Raw genomic sequence first — 17,709 nt, 5'->3', positions numbered from 1 at the left:
ATTATTTGTAACAAGTAGTTTTGTTGTTTGGTTAACTGGTCACATTTTATTCATGAAATGGGTTGGATTGGTATTAGTCTGGATACAACAAAATAATTCTATTAGATTTAATGTACTTATTAGATCTAATAAGTACCTTGTGTCAGAATTGAGAAATTCTATGGCTCGAATCTTTAGTATTCTCTTATTTATTACATGTGTCTACTATTTAGGCAGAGTACCATCACCCATTGTTACTAAGAAACTGAAAGAAACCTTAGAAACGGAAGAAAATGAGGAAGAAACAGATGTAGAAATAGAAACAATTTCCGAAACGAAGGGGACTAAACAGGAACAAGAGGAATCCACCGAAGAAGATCCTTCTCCTTCTCTTTTTTCGGAAGAAAAGGAGGATCCGGACAAAATTGATGAAACGGAAGAAATCCGAATGAATGGAAAGGAAAAAACAAAGGATGAATTCCACTTTAAAGAGACACGCTATAAAAATAGACCCGTTTATGAAACTTCTTATCTAGATGGGAATCAAGAAAATTCGAAGTTAGAAATATTTAAAGATAAAAAGGATAAAGAGATATTCTGGTTTGAAAAACCTCTTGTTACTATTCTTTTCAACTATAAAAAATGGAATCGCCCATTCCGATATATAAAAAATAATCGATTTGAAAATAATGTAAAAAATGAAATGTCACAATATCTTTTTCATAATACATAATATATATATATATATATATATATATATATATATATATATATATATATATATCAAACAAAATATTTATTTTTATTATTTTTATAATATAACTTAACTTATAAATTTATAATTAAAAAATAAAATTAATAAAAAAATTAATACATAAAAAAAATATAATAAGAGATAAGAAGAAATTCGGCCACCCCCTATATATTTTATACCCTCTCCGACAAAAAAAACTTGTAATACCGACTCCATTCGTAATTCCATCAATTACTCGTCTATCAAAAAAATAAGTTAATTGAGCTAATCCTGTTATACCGTTAGTTAAGGATATTGCATAAAAAACGTCTATGTAACCACGATTATATGACCAATCATATATCACATTTATTATTATTTTTCCCAAAGAATTTTATTAGGAACACTTTTAACAAATGAATTTCGGAAGTTCAAATTTTGTAAAGATGAATAAAAAAGATTATATAAAAAAGACGCTATAAATATTCCGAGATAAGCTATACTCAACGAAAAACTTGCATTTGTCACAAATTCATACCAATCCACAGAATTATTTGAATTTTGATGTATTATAACTGGAGTTAACAATTTGGATAATATGTCCAAATCCATTCCTTGTTGATTGAAAGGAATTCCTATGGCCCCAATGAAAAAAGCAAATATGCCTAATACAAGTATAGGAAATAGTATAGTAGTATCCGATTCATGGGGATACAAAAAAGTGTTCTTAATACCAAAATGGGTAATAGTAATAAAAGGTCGCCTCATCTTTCTTACATTAATATCAATTGGATACATCTTCTTCGAAAAAAAAGAAATCCTTTCATTATTATTATTCATTGTTAATAAAGATAATAAACGATATTTTTTTTTTCCCTTCTATATCTTTTATATCTTTACCCCATAGAGATATTGAATAAAACGAGTTATTTGTTTTGCCGCTGTAATTTTGAAAATGAACATTTAAATATCCCTCAAAAGTAAGTAAATAGATCCGAAACATATAAAATGCAGTTAATCCTGCTGTGAAAAAAGCTATTATTGCGAAAATCGGTGAATACAACCAACTATCATTAAGAATTTCATCTTTAGACCAAAAACAAGCAAGGGGTGGAATACCACAAAGGGAAAGTGTCCCTAATAAAAAAACAGTTTTTGTAATCGGCACATGTTTTGTTAAACCACCCATAAGAACCATATTCTGACTTTTGTTTGGAGAATATCCAACAATCGCTTCCATTGAATGAATGATTGATCCGGACCCTAAAAACAACAATGCTTTTGAATAAGCATGAGTAATCAAATGAAATAAAGCAGCTCGATAAGACCCAATACCGAGAGCTAACATCATATAACCCAATTGAGACATTGTAGAATAGGCTAAACTTCTCTTAATATCTTTTTGAGCAAGAGCTAAAGTAGCTCCTAATAATTTTATTATACCTATCAAAGCTATTATATTCATTATGTAAGGTATAACTATGAAAAGAGGAAGAAGCCGAGCTACAAGAAAAATTCCTGCAGCTACCATAGTAGCAACATGTATAAGAGCTGAAATAGGAGTAGGTCCTTCCATAGCATCGGGTAACCATACCTGAAGGGGAAATTGAGCGGATTTAGCAATTGCACCAGAAAATAATAAGAGGGCACACAAAGTAACAAATAAAAAATTAACTTCATTATTATAAATCAAGTTATTGAATATTTCAAACAAATCTCGAAATTCGAAACTGCTCGTTATCCAATAAAGACCTAAAATTCCTAATAATAAACCAAAATCCCCTACACGATTAGTTACAAACGCTTTTTGACAAGCATTCGCGGCAATTGGTCGTGTGAACCAAAAACCTATTAATAGATAAGAACAAACTCCAACTAATTCCCAAAAAATATAAATTTGTATCAAATTAGAACTAGTCACTAATCCCAGCATTGAAGTATTGAAAAAACTCATATAAGCAAAAAATCTCAAATATCCTTGATCATGAGACATATAATTGTCACTATAAATAAGAACCATAATTCCAACAGTAGTAATTAAGATTGACATAATAGAAGTAAGCGGATCGATCAAGTAGGTGAACTCTAAAGAAAAGTCATTATTAATGGTCCAAGACCATACATATTGATGGATAGAACTGTTATTTATTTGCTGAATAGGCAGATTGGCTGAAAAAATCATAACTATACTTAACAATAAAACACTAGGAAAAGCCCACATGCGGCGAAATTTTTTTGTTGCGCTCGGGAAAAGGAGAAGTCCCACTCCTATTAACATAGGAATTATAACCGGAATGAAAGGTATGATCCATGCATATTGATATGTATATTCCATAAAAATAAATAAATAAAAATCTTTGATTCTTAATTAACATTAACTGTTTCTGATTCACCAGCTCTTATTTTTTTGAAAGGAATCAGTTCATAAAAAAAAATTAAGATATGTAAAACGAAACTAAAATTTTATATCCTTAATTATTATAAACTTTTTCCAAATACTTCAAACAAAACAAAATATTTAAAATCAAGAAGTTTCAATTGGTCAAATGAGATGACCAAGCTACTATTGAAAAATAAATACTTACTTTTTTAAGTAAGATTTTATGAAGCTACAAAAAAGAAAAATTTCAATTATTACAATTTACATAATACAATATTTGAATCTCGGGAGAGAGTAAGGACAAATAATTACACCAAAAAGAGTATTTTGATTCGTAAAAGACAGACATGGTCCATACATAACTTAACTCGAGGAAATAAGAGCTATTTTTTTTAGTTCGTTTATTCAGAATCATTAACCAATGCAGTTTTGACTTGATTGATCGAATTACTAAAATAAAATGATGTATACTTTACATTAACTACGAGTCTCATTTGAATTTTAAAATCTTAATTAGGTGCACTCTTTTTTCGAGTTTGACTAATTAAGCAATTAATATAAAAAATGAAGGGTTGGTTTCTTAAACTTTTTGATGTATTTTATTACATGTATAAATATAGCACGATGAAAATAAACAATATAAAGATAAAGGGACAACCACTTTGTTTATATTTTTGTATTTTTTTATGAAGAGAGTATAATTTAGACTCTAAATAGAAAATTATATAGAATTATATAGTAAGTAAAGAACAATTGCTTTTGAACAATAGATGTCTTTCACATCCAACTATAGAAATGAATACTCTATCATAATTTTTTAATGGCAGTTCCAAAAAAAGGCACTTCTATAGCAAAAAAAGGAATTCGTAAAAATATTTGGAAAATGGAGGGGTATTGGATAGGAAAATATTAGCAAATTAGGTGTTGTAAATGAGGGTGTTCAAGTGGACAGTTTAGGGTTTAGCCCCTAACTCCATGCGAGCAAATAGCAGAGTATAGATAGGCATATCCATATGTAATAGTTTTATTTTATTAAACTCAAACAACGTCGTTTTAGAAAAATGAGTAGGGCAATCGTGGTTTTATATTTTTATTAACAAATTGAATCTATATGTTTTTTTAGATTTGCAATTTATAAATATTTGTATTTACATATTATAATTACAAGTGTATTTAGTTAAAAAAAAATGGATTATGAAAAATAAAGACTTCTAATTTACCGTGTGTGTGTGAACAATGTGTAACAAAATATCTAAATGCAGAATTTAAATAAGACAGATATTTTGTTAACGAAGTGGCAACTCAATTGAGAGAAAAATCACTATGGGGCAAACCCAAGAATTCCATAAGATGGCGACACGTGTCGCTGGCGTGGCATTTGACAGAATCTGTTAAAAAATTTAACAGAATTTGACGCCAGGGATCGATTTGTAATTATTATATACCACGAGGACCTTCCAGTAACTTTTTAAATCATAGGGAGTAAAAAATAATTATGGCATACCACAAGGACCAACGGTGCAATTTTCCCTTTTTGTCACAAATGGACAAAGGGTAAAATAGAGTAAAGATAAAAAACTACACAAAAATTACTCCCCCTAACGGTTTCAGAAGGACTAGGGTAAAAACAGAGTAATAAAATATCCAGGAGATTAAACAAATGTAGCAAAGTATCAAAAAGATAACACAAATGTCTCAAAATAAATCACAAACTACAACAAGAAAAGAAAATCAGGATGCATCTGCCATCGGTGCATCGTTCTCGTCATCACTGCTGGACGGGTGGTGGAACTTGAGACACTCTCGGAGATCAATCTGATTTTGTTCCATACGGAGGTTGATTGAGTGAACCTCCTGCTGCATGGCCGAGATTCTTCATCTTTTTTGAAAACTTCTTCTTGAATCAGTCATCTCTCATTAGTCTTCTAAAAATTTTGGCCACTATAGCCACAACTTTTTCTTCCTCCTCAGAGTCATCTTCAGATGAGGCTTCTACCTTTTTCTTGGAAGATTTCAGGGCAATGGTCTTCAACTTTTTGACTGAGGGTAGGGACAGCTCATAAGTTTGAAAGATCCCACCAACTCTTCAATCTTCATTTCTTCTAGATCTTTGCTCTCTTCAATTGTAGTCACCTTGATCCTAAAACACTCAGGCAAAGATCTTAGAATTTTTTGGATGAGTTTTACATCCGAGACGGGTTTCCCAAGACTCACCATGGAGTTTCTTAGGTCATTCATTTTGGAGTAAAACTCTCCAAATGTCTCTTCTTCCAACATCTTAATTTCTTCAAATTTGGAAATCAACATTTGAAGTTTGACAGATTTTACAAGTTTGGTGCATTCATATGTTGTTTTCAAGATTTGCCACGCTTCTTGAGCAAATTCACAGTTTGAAATTTTTGCAAATTCAGATGGTGAAAATGCTTAACATAGAGCATGGAGGGCTTTATCATTAGAAAGTCGTACGTTTTTTTGAGGGACTAGTTCAAGTGTTGCATCCGCTGGTTTAGTCCAACCAGTTTTAACAATACTCCAATAGTCAATAGATTTTAAAAAGAACCGCATACGAGCCTTCCAATAGCCATAGTTTGTGCCGTCAAAGGCAGGAACAATATTAAGAGTTTGAGACATTTTAATAGATAGAAGTAAAAAAAAAATAACACTCAATAATTGAATCTCAACAGAATGTACCAAGCTTTGATACTAAATGAAAAATTGAAATGACTTCTAACACAAAGTAAGAGTGTGTGTGCACAAGGTGTTAACAAAATATCAATGCAGAATTTAAAAGACACAAGAATTTTTGTTATCGAAGTGGAAAACTCAATATGAGAAAAACCACTCCGGGGCAGCCAAACCCAGAATATCCACTATTCAGAAAACAAGACTAGTTACAAAGTAGTAACACTCACATACCCCTGATGCAGTGGTCGTACCTTGAATTCTGACGTGTAATCCAACACAAACGTCTCCCAACCAGGTCTCCTACCTAAAGGGGTCTTCAATGGAATCATTTACTTTAGAGCTAATCCCTAAGATAGACTTCAAATAAGCGTAGCAACAACACAAACAATAATGGCTTTTGAAAGACTAACTCAACTGATAAGTCTTGAATTATTCGATTCAAGACCCCTTAATTTGCATTTGTTAGACCTAGTTCGTATTGTATATATAACGTTTTGTTGTAGTTTTTGTGTTTTATCTTATTTGCAGGTTTTAGTTGAAATCTAATTCAAAACTCTTGAATTAGACCTGGAAATACATCAAGGGCATTTTGGTCACTTCCAGAGCTCGAGGCAGATCCTGAGAAGATGAAGAATCGTCCAAGGCATTTCGATCGATCGATTATTTGTACAGCAATAATTCGATCGATCGACTCGTCGATCGATCGAATTCGCCGACTTCTAGAAAATCAGATATTTTCAGATCTTTGCATTCTTTATGCAATTCAAATCATAAGTTGAATTTTGTGGACAGAAATGGACGCGGACCAGCTCTGTTTGTGTGGCTAGGATTAGCTCTTGATGTTCTTTTGTAAATCCAATTCTCTATATATATGAGATTAGGGTTTTAGGTTAGAACATGCATCTTTTGGGGTTTGTTCGGATTTTCTCAGGTGTATCACTTTAATTCTTCATGTTTTAGTTTACTTTGATGCGCGTTTTCTAGGCTTAATTCCAGAGAACAATTTCCTTTCCTTAATTTCAAGTTCTAGCTTAGCTTGTTCTTCATTTTCTTCCTCTTTTGTAATCCGAATTTCTTTAAGTTTAATATAGTTGATTTCAATTCATTTCTCCTTTGTTCCTTTACTGTTTTCATTCATTTCCATGCTTAGATTAGTTTAAATTCATGTCTAGCTAATTTAGTCTTAGGGTTTGATCCAAATCCAATCCAAAAACCATGAAGTGTTCTTGAGGTTTTTAGGATTCTCTTTAGATGTTTGATGATTGCTAAGGGCTAGAGGATATCAAAACCCATGCTAAAAGGTTTTGGTATCAAGATTCCAATCAAATTTATTCATGAAAAAGAGTTTAACTTGTCTATGAGTTTTTCTTGAAGTTTTGAGTAAAATCAACATTCTTGGAAACAAGAATGATGTCTTTTTCAATGGTGCTATTTGACATGATGTATGATTTCTCATTAGAGTCACCTTATAGGGTATGCTAGGGAACACCAATCATTTCACCCCTTTGGTAGTCTAATTGTCTTTCAATTGTAGTTTAACTTTATGTTGAATGATTTGGTGTGAAACTAGATATTTTGTCATTGTGACCTAGTTAGGGTTTTCATGTATTGTGTATACTCATTAGGATGTGTTATAGAGTAGTAAGCTAGGGAACATTAGTCACTCCACACCTTAGGTAGAGTAAATGTCTTTTCAATTATAGTTTAGTCTTTATGTGGAGTTGATTAATGTAAACCTAGGTGCTTTATGATTCCGTCTTAACTAGAGTGTTTTCACGTCGAGGTCGTCGTAATGGTTGACGCCCATTACGCGCTCATATCAAGCATGTTAGGAAGATCCATATAGACTTTAAGCATTGCATAGGTTGAGGATTGGATAGGATCAACACCCTAAGTTTTCTTTTAAGTCAATTTCATTTCCGTTTTCATTTCTTTCACCTTGTCGTTGTAGTTTCAATTCTACAACTTTTGTTTTTACTTTTGTTGATAAATTAAGTTAGATACGCTCTTTAGATATTCCATTACGCAAAACATCCAATAATCTTTGTGGTTCGATCACCCTTACTATAGTACAATCGATACGTACTATTGCGAGTGGTTCAAATAAATAAATTTAAAATCCACGTAGCCGCTTGGCGCGCTACCAATTTTTGGCGCCATTGCCGGGGATTAACGGTTGTTTATGGGATATTTAGGATTGTATTTAGTTTGATTTAGTACATAGTGTTAATTCTGTCCATAAGCTGTTTTTGGTTCTGTATAAAACTGTTTTTAGTGTTTTTTGGGTTTTATTTCGGTTCTGTCTGTTTTCTGCAGAATTCTGTTTCTGCAGAAATATCGATCGATCGACTTTTTGGACCTGTAATTTCGATCGATCGACCTTTAGATCGATCGACATAACATTAGATCGATCGAATTTTGTTTTGAGCAGCACTGTTTTTCTGCTGACTCTAGACCGAACCTCCACTTAATTTATTACTGTTCTGTGCATATTTAGACTTCAATTTTGTTTTAGATTTTATTTTCTGTATTTTCCTTGCATTTTTCTCTTCTGCAGAGAATCGATCGATCTACATTAAAAGTGATCGATCGAAATTTCGATCGATCGACCAAATATTCGATCGAGCGACATTTTCTTGCAGTAGCACTTCAGCTGCCACTGCACTGCCTCACTGCAGATTCGGTTAGTCTTTCTTCCCTTTTCTTTTTATTTCTTTTCTGTACCTTGTATATATAGATTACATTTTGTTGGTGCATGTTTGGTCGTCGTTCATTGTCATTGCCTACCATACGACCTAAACTTAGAGCGGATTTCTAGACGAAGTAGATCCAAACGGAACTCACGTCTAAGAGCCCATTCTAACTCACCAATGGCTGAAGAACCAAAGCCTGTGTTGTTAAGGGACCATTATGTTCCCTCAACATACACACCTACTTCAAGCCTTCAGTTGCCGGACATTACGACAGCTCATTTTGAAATTAAGTCCGGATTCATTCAAATGCTTCCTTTATTTTACGGACTTAGTACTGAGGATCCTTATAAGCATTTAGATGACTTCATTGAAATCTGCTCCACCATTAGGTTGCAGAATTTTACAGAGGATGCTCTAAGGATGCGTTTATTTCCGTTCTCCCTTAAGGATAAAGCTAAGTATTGGTTAAATTCCCTAGAGACTAATTCCATTACTTCTTAGGCTCAGATGCAACACGAGTTCCTTAAGAAGTACTTTACCATAGGGAAGATCAACCAAATACGAAAAGCCATAACTGGTTTTTCGCAAGTAGAGGGAGAACCTTTTCATGAAACTTGGGAGAGGATGAAGGACCTTTTACGAAAGTGTCCACATCATGCTGTTCCCAAGTGGCAGCTTGTACAGTGCTTCTATGATGGCTTGACTGAGCCACATAGATAGATGGTAGATGCCTCATGTGGGGGTACTTTTATGTTGAAGAGTGAGGATGATGCATGGACACTTTTTGAAAACTTGTCTGAAAATTCTTTACACCATTCATCATCCGGTCGTAGGACGAACACTAAGAGCCAAACTCTTTATGAGGTGTCCCAACCTTTGGACTTGAGTGCCAAGGTGGATGCCTTATCTAGAAAGTTAGATCAATTGTTAGCATCTGGTTTTGTTCCTGCAACTGCATCTCATACACCACATGATGCATGTTCATTTTGTTCCTATCCATCACATCAGGCCGGAAATTGTCCTATTGTTGGACAGTCTTCTGAGCCTCCTTTTGAGCAGATGAACGCAATTTACTCTAGACCGGTTAGTGATCATTTTAATAATTCTTATAACCCGGCCTTGAGAAACAATAGTAGTATGTGGCGGCCTAACATTCCACAATATAATGGACTGCAAAACCAAGCTTATCAGCAGTCCAACAATCAATTCTACCAGTCGCCACCTAATAGTCGTCCTCCCAACCCACAATAGCAATCAGCCCTTCCACCTCCTAGAAATTCTGCATTTGAGGAAAAGGTGTTGACTAGTCTTAGTAAATTTGAGTCTCAGACTCAGATTCTAAATTCCCATTCTCAGTCTATAGCAAAGCTAGAAGTCCAACTTGGACAACTAGCTAAGTCCTTTAGTGAGAGAGAGATAGGGAAGTGTTCTAGTCCATCTAGTATACAGCCTAGGAGTGGAGGGGTAGTCATTGATCCAAAGGTGGGAGAGACAAAGACTGAACAAATAGGGCAATTAGAAAAGACCAAACTTGCCAAGGGTAAAGGAGTGTTTACCGAAACACCACACTCCAACACAAAATTCCTTGAGGCACATTTTAAACCTGAAGTGCCTTACCCTCTAAGTCTCAAGGATCCGAATGGGCACGAAACGATAAATTTTGCCCAACCACTGCCAGACACAAATCCATTCATTAGCAGTGAGTTTTGACGGGTCTGGCTGAAGACGTTAAACTTAGCGCTCCTGGGAGGCACCCCATTCATTTTTTTTTTGATTATGTATTTCATGTTATTTGTGTGCTTTTTCTTGATTTGCGATTATTTTTGTTCAGGGCTTTGAGATCGATCCATTTTTGTTCCGATCGATCGACTTTTCGATCGATCTAATTTTTTTTCGATCGATCGACTCTTCGATCGATCGAATTTTGGTTTCGATCGATCGACATCGCCCAGTAGCCACGTGACAGGGTTTTAAAACACCCGTGTCCCTCCTCATTCCCTCATTTTTTTCCTTCTTTTTCAAACCCACCGAGAGCCTACTTCTCCTCCTCTTGGTTCCTTATTCCCAACTCCCCTATTTCCTCATTTCTTCTTCATTTTTCATCAAATTTTTTTCCTCCAATCTCTTCCTCTTCCCTTTTCCTCCATTTCCCACCAATTCCAAGTCCAAAATTTTTCCTTCCTTAGCAAATTTTTTGTGGCCCACCACGTGTTTGTAAAAAGTCCTCAAAGAGCCTTTTTGATGGAACAAGACTCTCCTCTCTCCCCCGACAGTCCCGGCCACCTTGGTGAGTTTGTTACACCAGAATGGCGGCACAAACCGCTCAATGTCGAAACTCGTTTCGACATTGTCGGTGAATTCCGAGAGAAAGAAGAGGTGAAATGGGCTTATCGTCAAATCCGGAAGCGCAACTTGTTGCCACTTTTGAAGCCCGCCGATGATTTCTTCTATCCGCCATTTGTCCGTGTGTTCTACCAGAATCTTACATATGACACGGACAACCCGGCCTACTTGTCTTCCGTTGTCTTGGGGCAACAAGTGTATGTGAGCATTGACGATATAGCTAGAGCGCTTGGCTGCCCAACTGATGACCCGCGCGGTAAATTTGGTGAGTACCCTCCACACTGTGACTTGCATTTCATTATTCGTGATATGTTTGGAGGGGCTTATGGGGATATTCGGCGCACTTGTGCAAAGAGAGCACAATTACCACCTCATCTATTACTCGTGGACTCGGTCTTAAAGAAGAATGTGTGTCCATTGGGGCATAAGACACAGAGGATAGGTGACATTTTACATACTCTTTATGCTTTTGAGAAGCGATATTGGGTGAACATCCCAGAGATGATTTGGAGGCAAATGTACAAGTGTTGGGAAGATATGATCGAGAAGCGGCTGCGGAACGCTGCACAGAGGCCACTACCATTTCCGTGCCTCATTACCAAGCTTATCATTTCTAGTGGCATTCATCTTCCGGAGCGGGCCAACTTAGATAGGAGTATTCCAGTGTTCGGCCTAGCTCAGTGGACTCAGAGCATTTCTCACATGCCACAGTTTGGCGAGCCACAGGTCGACATGGAGATAGATGATGGTGCTCCCGTAGACGAGGCACCCGAGACTGAGCCCTCCGATCCGCGACAGACTTCAGTTCCGTCCACTCCCACAGATTTTTCTTTGCTTCAGGGACAGTTGGACATCATAGCTAGAGAGATGCGCGACACACGCACTGAGATGCGGGAGACACGCGCAGAGATCCTTGCTCGGCAGAGTGCCATGGAGGACATGATGAGAGAGATTTTAGGACGCCTTCCACCACCTCCGGATGCAGCTCCATGATTGCCATTAGGGCACATATCTTTCTTTATGTTGATTTTGATTATGGGCATGTATTTTTGATAGACATTGTGTTTTCTTTTGGATATTTTATGTTTTACACAATGTACTTTGATATGCCTTTGGGATGTACCGAACATGTTGGTGTTTTTGTATTGCCGATGGGAATGTGAAATTTTCTTTTGTTATTTTTTCTTCTATCTTGTATATTACTTTGGTGTTTAGTTTTGTTTTTCAGGTTAAGTGTTCCTACCTCTAAGTTTGGGGGTATGCTTTGAGCCATATCTCTCCATTCAGGTTTTCCTTATCCCTTAACCATACTTTCGTTTTGTACACATTGGGGACAATGTGTTATTTTAAGTTTGGGGGTATAGAAGTACACTTAGTCTAAATTTTGTACAAATTTTTCAAAATTCTTTGTGAATATCTATGTTGTTATGTAGAAATTAGTTGATTTATAATTGTGATTTGCTTTTCATTGACAATTTTAAAATTTTGAACACATGATCACACAATTAGAGAGTCTAAGTCTGCTTAATTACTTTTGGCTATGAGATTCACATGTAGGAATTTGAAACATCATGACATACATTGGCATATTGTTTGTGGGGTATGTACTTAAGTAATACCTTGCATATTTGTTTTGAGTGTCTTGGATAAAAACCAAGATTACTTGTTAGATGGATGATGTGGGCATAGTTATAAAAAAAAAAAAAAAAAAAAAAACTTCATTGAGTAACCGGACCTCTTGCCTCATTAAGCATTGAGTGTTCGCGTCAAAAGATGTAAGTAAATAAAAAATGGTTAGTTTGACTTCGTAGTTCTTCTTGACTTGAGTTATTAAGCCCTTAGGGATGTTTTACATCTAGTGCCCTAAAGCCATCTGGTTTGGGAGTCACTGGCCTAACACTTGGTACATAGGTCATTTAGAAGCTTAAAGAAGTTGAGCATTGCACAACCATAATAAATAATGTAAATAATAGTAAAGTATGCTTATGCCTTAGTTATTCCATTTAGCGAGAGATATAAAGATTTTGAGACACTGGAACATGTATGTAGGTTATATTCTTTTAAAGCTCCATAACTGTATGTTAATATCAACTTGCATCATTTTGAACATGTGAAATCTTAGCCGGCCATTGGTAAATGAGTAGACTCTGATTATTTAAACTGTGTGAAGATGGAGTTTATTAGTTTAAAGTTGTTCATGAATTATGAACCATTGTTGTGATGATACTTCTTTTTATTAGGTAACATGTATATTTTGTAAAGATAATGTTTATAGGTAGCATTTTCTGCTAAACCTTCACGAGACTTCACTCGTCCACTAGGATAGCCTAGGGGTTTAAAAGGCTTGTTGCATGTGCTAAATGCAATCGCGTTTCCCACGAAAGAGGATGTAGATTAGTTGTTTTTATTTTAATTTCTAGTTGTAATGCTAGGGACTAGCATTATGTAAGTTTGTGGGTGTGATAAGTCTTGAATTATTCGATTTAAGACCCCTTAATTTGCATTTGTTAGACCTAGTTCGTATTGTATATATAACGTTTTGTTGTAGTTTTTGTGTTTTATCTTATTTGCAGGTTTTAGTTGAAATCTAATTCAAAACTCTTGAATTAGACCTGGAAATACATCAAGGGCATTTTGGTCACTTCCAGAGCTCGAGGCAGATCCTGAGAAGATGAAGAATCGTCCAAGGCATTTCGATCGATCGATTATTTGTACAGCAATAATTCGATCGATCGACTCGTCGATCGATCGACATATTTTCGATCGATCGAATTCGCCGACTTCCAGAAAATCAGATATTTTCAGATCTTTGCATTCTTTATGCAATTCAAATCATAAGTTGGATTTTGTGGACAGAAATGGACGCCGACCAGCTCTGTTTGTGTGGCTAGGATTAGCTCTTGATGTTCTTTTGTAAATCCAATTCTCTATATATATGAGATTAGGGTTTTAGGTTAGAACATGCATCTTTTGGGGTTTGTTCGGATTTTCTCAGGTGTATCACTTTAATTCTTCATGTTTTAGTTTACTTTGATGCGCGTTTTCTAGGCTTAATTCCAGAGAACAATTTCCTTTCCTTAATTTCAAGTTCTAGCTTAGCTTGTTCTTCATTTTCTTCCTCTTTTGTAATCCGAATTTCTTTAAGTTTAATATAGTTGATTTCAATTCATTTCTCCTTTGTTCCTTTACTGTTTTCATTCATTTCCATGCTTAGATTAGTTTAAATTCATGTCTAGCTAATTTAGTCTTAGGGTTTGATCCAAATCCAATCCAAAAACCATGAAGTGTTCTTGAGGTTTTTAGGATTCTCTTTAGATGTTTGATGATTGCTAAGGGCTAGAGGATATCAAAACCCATGCTAAAAGGTTTTGGTATCAAGATTCCAATCAAATTTATTCATGAAAAAGAGTTTAACTTATCTATGAGTTTTTCTTGAAGTCTTGAGTAAAATCAACATTCTTGGAAACAAGAATGATGTCTTTTTCAATGGTGCTATTTGACATGATGTATGATTTCTCATTAGAGTCACCTTATAGGGTATGCTAGGGAACACCAATCATTTCACCCCTTTGGTAGTCTAATTGTCTTTCAATTGTAGTTTAACTTTATGTTGAATGATTTGGTGTGAAACTAGATATTTTGTCATTGTGACCTAGTTAGGGTTTTCATGTATTGTGTATACTCATTAGGATGTGTTATAGAGTAGTAAGCTAGGGAACATTAGTCACTCCACACCTTAGGTAGAGTAAATGTCTTTTCAATTATAGTTTAGTCTTTACGTGGAGTTGATTAATGTAAACCTAGGTGCTTTATGATTCCGTCTTAACTAGAGTGTTTTCACGTCGAGGTCGTCGTAATGGTTGACGCCCATTACGCGCTCATATCAAGCATGTTAGGAAGATCCATATAGACTTTAAGCATTGCATAGGTTGAGGATTGGATAGGATCAACACCCTAAGTTTTCTTTTAAGTCAATTTCATTTCCTTTTTCATTTCTTTCACCTTGTCGTTGTAGCTTCAATTCTACAACTTTTGTTTTTACTTTTGTTGATAAATTAAGTTAGATACGCTCTTTAGATATTCCATTACGCAAAACATCCAATAATCTTTGTGGTTCGATCACCCTTACTATAGTACAATCGATACGTACTATTGCGAGTGGTTCAAATATAAATAATCTCACAATATAACTCTCTAATTCAATGCTGAATTCTTGCTGTTCTCAAGCCTAGGTGCCTCTATCTATAGGCTGAGGGTTCAAATGAGCGTCTGGCTTGATAAAACCTAGGCATTGTCCGGATGGTAGTTATAGGGCGTCCGGACGGACAACTGTGCGATTGGCTTTTCAAAAATTTCGCTGAAATTCTTTTATGTTTTGAGCCGCGTCCTGACGGTGGTGTCCTGTCGTCCCGACGATCGCACTTCTGTTACAAGTAATTTCCATACCAAGGCTTCGCACATCCGGACCAAGGGAATGGTCGTCCGGACGGTTGATGTGATGCATGCAATTTCCATATTTGATGCTCGCGTGTCCGGACCATGCTGACTGGCGTCTGGACGTCTGGATTTTAAATGCAATACTTGCCTTATGGATGAACGCGTCCGAACGGTTGCAGCGATCTTCCTATAACTGTATTTTGGAAAGAAATCCTGAAGCTTGTTGAACACTGAGAGTCGTCCGGACGTTCTGCTGAAACATCCAGACGGATGCAAGTTGGAGCAGTTCGAAGCTTCTCGACACAGAGGAAGGTTCGGACGGAAAATTCTCATCGTCCTGACGGATGATGCTTTGAACAGTTGGGCGTCCGGACGGTATGACACGTCGTCCGGACGGCTGGCAGGAAACAAAATTTTTTGACTTGTAAATTGTGTAGAATCTTCTGGACGCACTCTGAATAGCGGAATCCCTGTTAAAAAGCATCATTACAAATAAGTGATTTTGTCCAACAGAATGTAGCCAATTACAAACTAATAGACACTTTTTAAAGTTTGAAGGTATAATTGCAAAAATGATAAAAGATCAGGAGTGGTAGGTAAAGTTTTTCCGATAATATATTTATGTAGTAAAAATTTTAATTGATGAAGAGATTTGAAAGTAGTGTGATGAATGATTAATAAATTAAAATAATAATAAGTTCTAGTGTAGTAAATGATTATTTGTAAGGTTAAGTGTAGCCAAATTAAATAAAAGGGGTCCAATAATGGTAAATGATTATTGGTAAGGTTACAATTATTTGCCCGAATTTGAAAGAATTCGAGCAGGTGATTGTGAAATACTACTTATGAAACCCACCTGACCAAATAAAAAAAATTAGGCTGCCCAACTACTTATCTAGTTTGATGGGTTTCATAAGTAGTCTCTTACAATCACATGCTCGAAATATCTCAAATTTTGGCAAATAATTATAAAGGATCCGGTCAAGTTGTAGCTAAATTAAATAGAGGAAAAAGTACACATAACCCCCTCAAACTACATTATCAATGTTCCCCCAAACTACCAATTATTTCAATGTCCTCCCTTAAACTACAAAAAAATGACAATGTCCCATTAATGACAAAAATACCTCTCATAAAATTATTAATTTTTTTAAAAAAAAAAATCTAAAAAAACTATGAATATATATATATAAACTAAAAACTAAAAAATAAAATATAAAAAACTGGTTTTTTTTTAATTTTTTTTTTAAAATTTTTTGTTATTATTTTTTTGTTTTTACTTTAATTTATTTTAATTATTTGTTTTTTAAAAATATTTTTTTAGTTTTAACTTTTTAGTTTTGAGAGCCCATTCTATACTGACCATCTTTAAAACCCCGTTTTACAGCTTTCAATCAAACTTTGCCACATCAGCTAAAAACACGAGATAGAATAGGGATGAAAGCAGCCAATTGTATCACTGAATTGGATTGGTGAGAGCCCTTTCTATATGGTCGGTGCCGCCGTCAACCACCGACGACTGCCTCCCACGACCACTCATTGTTGCATCGACCTTCACAGCTACCGGAGAGAACACGCCGTTTAGCCCACCACCAGAATAGTGCTACAAGGAATAAAATAAAAAAGGGCATTCAACCTGTCGCCAACACCCACTGGAGGAGCACTGCCACACCGTCCTACTAAACCACCAAAACAACACCGCTCAACCAACGGGACAACGCCGACCACCATACACAGCATTACAGGTAACGACTGGGCAATAGCCCACTGCTGCACGATCACACACACCACTACACAACGAAATCGCCAAAAAATAAATCGACTTTGCCAACAACACCAAAACCAAATCTGGCCGGACTTGAGCTCTTTCTCTCTCTCTCTCTCTCACCAAAACTAGATTTGGCCAGACCGATTTCGCCGACAGCACCAAAACCAGATCTGGTCGAACATGAGCTCTCTCTCTCTCTCTCTCTCTCTTTGTTCTCATATACCTTAAACTAGGTGGATTCCGGCTGTTAACTTCAGCATTTTCTGGCGGTGACTTCATGGTCTCTAGCAGTGGCGTTCGGCTAGGAGAGGTGGGGGTGGTTTGCAAGTTCATTTGTCTTTCATTAGGTCAGGTGAGAAGGAAATAAGAAGGAAAATGATGATCTAGTGTTTTAGGCTCTAGTGTATTTAGTGTCGTCAAATTTTTATTGAATGCTGTAAAAGTGGTGTTTTACAGTCCATCCTTATTGAAGGTATTCTCTTTGGGTTTTTTTTTTTTTTTTGAATTTATAAGAACATTTTTGTCTTAGTGAATAAATTTTAAGGTCATTTTTATTTTTTTGTTGGTTTACAAAGAACAATATTTTTTTAATAGTTTAGAAGAGACATTAACAATTAGTGGTAGTTTGAAGGGTCAAATAATTATGTACAAAAGAAAGAATTAAATGCCGTTAAAAAAAAAAGAACAAAAA

The 17,709-nt window shown here is 35.5% G+C and overlaps 1 protein-coding gene and 1 non-coding gene across 2 annotated transcripts in view; one reads left to right on the top strand and one right to left on the bottom strand.

The window, feature by feature from the left end:
• The window catches only part of LOC133879784 (protein TIC 214-like), a 1,244-nt gene extending 532 nt beyond the window's left edge, over window positions 1-712 (top strand). The window contains 3 exon segments of the mRNA XM_062318556.1: window positions 19-61; window positions 117-176; window positions 213-712. Coding sequence (XP_062174540.1) covers window positions 19-61; window positions 117-176; window positions 213-712 — 603 coding nt within the window.
• An 8,314-nt stretch (window positions 713-9,026) lies between these two features.
• On the bottom strand, window positions 9,027-9,132 carry LOC133880782 (small nucleolar RNA R71). The gene has a single exon (XR_009902401.1). It is a non-coding gene; the product is annotated as a small nucleolar RNA R71 (small nucleolar RNA).
• Between the last annotated feature and the right edge of the window lie 8,577 nt (window positions 9,133-17,709).

This window comes from Alnus glutinosa, chromosome 10 (assembly GCF_958979055.1).
Source record: "Alnus glutinosa chromosome 10, dhAlnGlut1.1, whole genome shotgun sequence".
Lineage (NCBI taxonomy): Eukaryota > Viridiplantae > Streptophyta > Magnoliopsida > Fagales > Betulaceae > Alnus > Alnus glutinosa.
The sequence above is the reverse complement of the archived record's forward strand: the minus strand, read 5'-3'. Positions and strand labels throughout refer to the sequence as shown.